General features: G+C 40.3%; 1 protein-coding gene across 1 annotated transcript in view; it reads left to right on the top strand.

Moving 5' to 3' along the window:
• The window catches only part of cyp17a2 (cytochrome P450, family 17, subfamily A, polypeptide 2), a 5176-nt gene extending 2183 nt beyond the window's left edge, over window positions 1-2993 (top strand). The window contains exons 4-6 of the mRNA XM_016466659.1: window positions 244-413; window positions 1138-1241; window positions 2732-2993. Of these exons, the coding sequence (XP_016322145.1) occupies window positions 244-413; window positions 1138-1241; window positions 2732-2976 (519 nt within the window). The 3' untranslated portion in view covers window positions 2977-2993. The remainder of the gene's footprint in view (window positions 1-243; window positions 414-1137; window positions 1242-2731) is intronic.
• The last annotated feature ends 2059 nt before the right edge of the window (window positions 2994-5052 follow it).

Raw genomic sequence — 5052 nt, 5'->3', positions numbered from 1 at the left:
TACGTATGTATATGTATATTATATGTATATATAAATTAAAATTTTTTTTAGCATTTTCATATAATAATATTTAAGTGTAGGGACACCTGACAGTCACACACAGACACACTGAAGGATTGACACTGCTTCTGTATTGTGTGTGTGTGTGTGTGTGTGTCTGTGTCTGTGTGTGTCTCTCTGTGTGTGTGTGTGTGTGTGTGTGTGTGTGTGTGTGTGTGTGTGTGTGTGTGTGTGTGCGTGCAGGTGCAGGAGCGTGTTCACTCGGAGCTGGATGAGTGTGTGGGTCAGGCTCGTGCTCCGTCTCTGAGCGATCGCTCTCATCTGCCGCTCCTGGACGCTGTTCTCTGTGAGGTGATGCGGATCCGTCCCGTCAGCCCCGTCCTCATCCCACACGTTGCTATGCAGGACACCAGGTAACCATGGCAATACTGGAGTGAAACCGGCAGGTTACCATGGCGACGAGGAGAAACCATAATTAGAATATCAGATTCTAGCACAAGGAAACATTTCACTGCTGCAAAACTTCTGAGACACTCGACACACACGCACACACACACACAGACACACACACACACACACTGGTTTTTATACTGTACAAACCATATTTTCTATTGCCCTACACCTAAACCTACGCCTTACAGGAAACTTTCTGCATTTTTAGATTTAAAAAAAAACTAATTCTGAATGATTTAGAAGCCTTTTGAAATACGGGGACACTCAAAATGTCCTCATAAATCACCTTCTCGTTGTAATACCTATGTCATACCCATGTCATTATACATGTTTGTGTCCTCATAAATCACAAAAACGCACACACACACACACACGCAGACACACACTCTCACACACACACACATACACACACACACACACACACACACAATCGTTTTTTAGACAAAATCGGTACGTCTCAAATCTGATCCTCGGGATCTTTTGAGGAGCGTTTGTTTCCAGAAGCTTTACTTTCACTGTTCCTCAGCGGAGGAATGATCTTCACAAGCCTCCAGAACATCTCACATCTTCTGAGGAGCCTTTATTTCTTCAGCTCAGTCATATTTTCTGTCAGTATCTGCTGTACATAGTGATGCTGGGTTTGCAGTGAGATGTCTGATTACCCATAATGCCTCTGTGCTGCAGTTTGGGGGGTCACTCTGTTCCTAAAGGAACCCGTGTGCTGGTGAACATGTGGGCGATTCACCACGACCCCAAACACTGGGACGAGCCTGAGCAATTCAGACCCGGTAAGAAAATCATTCATTCTGCTCAGAAACCATATTTTGGCACTATAAAATATATAAAATCATATCATATGCACACAGAAACTCAAAGGTCTTCCTGACAAACTGCCAAAATAAAGGTTCAGTTGTGAAGGAAATGTATTCCTACAAATAAAAGTAAATGTTACATTTTCATTTGAGTAAATTGGATTAATTTGTTAATATTTTTTGCCTTCATTTGATTACCACCTAATAATAAATTTGCATTAAATCCATACATTTTTAAAACGGACAACAAGGAACTTCTGAATAGAATAAAATAAAACATTTAATAGGATCCTATTTTATTGTGTAAAAAAATAATAAATTAGACATACTTTTTAATTATTAAAATTGATTTGAACCAAAAACAACCATTTTATTTGAACCATTAAAATGGAACCCAGAACACTTAAAAGGGAAACACAGAATTAGGGGAAAATATAAAAGTATATTTTTGGGGAAATACAACAGATTTCATAGGGCCCTAAAAATGTAATATGTTGATGTTAAATTTCGTTTACAAAATACGTTGCATGACTTGGGTTAATTAGACATGCTTTTTGATTACTAACTTTAATTTTAGCCATTTAAAACACAAACCTGAGAGATCTAAAATCAGAAAAAAATGTTATCCAGTAAAACTTTAAATGGAAAAACTTAAATATATCCGGGAAAAAATAAATCAGATTTCATAGAGCCCTAAAAATGTAATTTTTATTTCACTTGATAAACAGTTGTTAAATTGTTTCATGAAAATGTCATGATTTCATTTAATTAAACATCATAAATTGGAAACTGATTATTAAAACTGAATCCAGAAAAAAAAGTAAATGTGGAAAAACTGAATTCAAAATAAATAAGCAAGTAAGTATGTAAGTAAATAAATAAATAAACAGTATAGAGAAAAATGTAAGTAGAATTTGGGATAAAATAAAACTTTTGTATACCTTTAAATAAAATTGTTAAATGTCATAAGTTGCGTGCTTTCAATTAATTGTGCTAAAATTGAATTTAACTAAAACATTATCCAGAAAAACAAGAAGAAAAAAAATCCAGAAAAATTAAAGTGGAAAAAATAAAAGTTAATTTGGGGAAAAAATGTAAATGGGTCTCATAGAACCCAGATAAAGTAAAGGATGATCAGTCTTATTGTGCATCAGTCAGACTGTAAGACTGATGAAACACGGGGCAACTTTTTGAGCAATTTTGCCGGACACATTTTTTTTTGAACAATGTTGCTTGGGCACCTTCCCATTGAGAATGGGTAACAAATTGCTATCTGGATATTTTAGATCGGTCGTGGGCCCTGTATCTCACCTGGTTGCTCGTTGACGTCAACATTGTTCAAAAAGTTGCCCCGTGTATCATCAGCCTAAATGTTTCATGTTCCTGTATAGCTGTGTTCTGGATTATTTGAGCTGCAGATGTTTGTGAAACACACACAGCTGTAATTTAATCTGTGAACTCCGCAGAGCGGTTCCTGGACTCGTCGGGGAGGAGAGTGACTCCGAGCAGCTTCCTGCCATTCGGAGCCGGTCCGCGGGTCTGTGTGGGAGAATCTCTGGCCAGAATCGAGCTCTTTCTGTTCGCCAGCCGCCTCCTGCAGTGCTTCCACTTCAGCGTCCCGCCGGGGGCTTCTCTGCCCGAGCTGCAGGGACGATTCGGTGTGGTGCTCCAGCCTCAGAGCTACAGCGTCACAGTCACACCGCGACACTGACACACACACTTATACACACACACACACACTCTCGCACTCACATGCACTCACACACACAGACTTATACTCACACACACACACACAAACACACTGACTCACACTGAAAAAAACGTATTTTCTATCGTCCTACACTAACCCTACCCCTTACAGGAACATTTCTGCATTTTTACTTTCTCAAAAAAAAAAAAACTAATTCTGTGTGATTTATTAGCTTGTTTACCCGTGGGGACCTCAATTTAGGTCCCCACCATGACACGAGTCCCCATGAGTCTGTGTGTATTCAGGTTTAAGTCCCCACTAGGATATATAAACCTGTACACACACACACACTGCTGTTCCGCTGCTGGACACTGAGAGCGCTGCATGTGTGTGTGTGTGTGTGTGTGTGTGTGTCAAGTCAAGTCAAGTCCCTTTAGTGGACTTTGCTATCCTAGGTACTACCAAAAGTCCAGAGTTTTGCGACCTTAGGGAGCGTGATGGATTGTAGCGTGGTAGAAGACTAGTTAGGTACGCAGGAGCTAAACCATTAAGGGCCTTATAGGCTAGTAATAATGTTTTGTAACTGATACGGAACTTAATAGGTAGCCAGTGCAGAGACTGTAAAATTGGGGTAATATGATCATATTTTCTTGACCTGGTAAGGACTCTGGCTGCTGCATTTTGGACCACCTGTAGCTTGTTTATTGAAGATGCAGGACAACCAGCTAGCAGTGCATTACAATAGTCCAGTCTAGAGGTCATGAATGCATGAATGCATGTGTGTGTGAGAGAGAGCAAGAACAGAAGAAAGTTAACATGCTAAATTGGCCTAGTAAAAAAGCCACATAACAGTCAAGAAATCATAAAAGAAGACTAATAAAATAAAATAAAATAATCAGTAAATCAATAAATACAGAGGGGACAGACAAAAAAAGAGGCTTTTCAGCAAGTTTAAGTTTCTCTGTTCACACACACATTTTGCTTCCGGCTTCGCTACCTTTAGGACGCTCTTGCTTACTGCTCCGCGCTTTGCTCTCTGTTTATGTATTTTTCTCAGATTTTTCTAAGATTTTAACTTCAGCAGAAGAAGTGCTCAAACAACACATTTTTGGCACAAACACTAAACTAAAAACTCTTCGGGACTGGAATAATACCACGAAAAAGAAGACTCTTTGCCTCCCACTGCCAGCAGCTTACATTCTGGAGACGGGAAACACCGCTGCCTACATTCAAACAGAAGAGAAAGAAAATGCCTCTCGTGGAATCTACTTGCTGCATGAACTGCCACAGACTTCTACAAAGGATTGCGGTTCTTGAAACAAAGTTACTTGCTAGACTTCCAAAACAGGCAGAACACTCAGCAGACCGTCGTCACGGACCCCCTCAGCATACAGCCGGTGAGTCCTGTGAATCTAGTGAATCTCAACAGTTTATACCAAGTGTAGAGGAACAAGCCGAAATTGATCGACACACTAATCGATGGCACAAACAGGGAGCGAGACATCAGATTGTCACGAGTTTCTCGTATTGCTGCTGTAGCATCCTCTACCCAAGATACGGCTATGACAAGGCTTGCAAACACTGGTATTCTACCACCCCCTATACATCTTGAGAACAGATTTGAAGCATTAATGAATGCGGGTGAGGAATCCCCAAATGTGATTAAACATGGATTGGATCAGCCAGCAGCTAACATCGCTACTAACAGGCGCTCAAGATCGAGCAGACAGCGGCTTTCAGCTCAGAGCGCAGCCGAGCCCAGGACTCTGATAGTGGGCGACTCTATTATCAGAAACATCAGTAGCAGAAATTCAACAACATGCTGCTTTCCTCAAGCAACAGTTTCTGATATGAACAAGGAACTTTGGAACATTCTGATGAAGCACAAGACTGCAAATCAAATCATCATCCATGTGGGGAAGAATGATATTCGGAAAGAGCAGTCAGAACTCCTTAAGAAGGGTTTCTGTGAACTCTTTGAATCAGTCGTTCATCAGTGGACCACACCCAGCAAGGGTAACTAACATGTTTTCACGGTTGCTTGGGCTGAATACATGGCTACAAAAAACCTGCAGTATAAAACAACATTCGCACTCT

The sequence above is a fragment of the Sinocyclocheilus anshuiensis genome, unplaced genomic scaffold, assembly GCF_001515605.1.
Source record: "Sinocyclocheilus anshuiensis isolate Anshui unplaced genomic scaffold, SAMN03320099.WGS_v1.1 scaffold444, whole genome shotgun sequence".
Classification (NCBI taxonomy): Eukaryota; Metazoa; Chordata; class Actinopteri; order Cypriniformes; family Cyprinidae; genus Sinocyclocheilus; species Sinocyclocheilus anshuiensis.
This window is presented reverse-complemented; position numbering and strand designations above follow the sequence as displayed.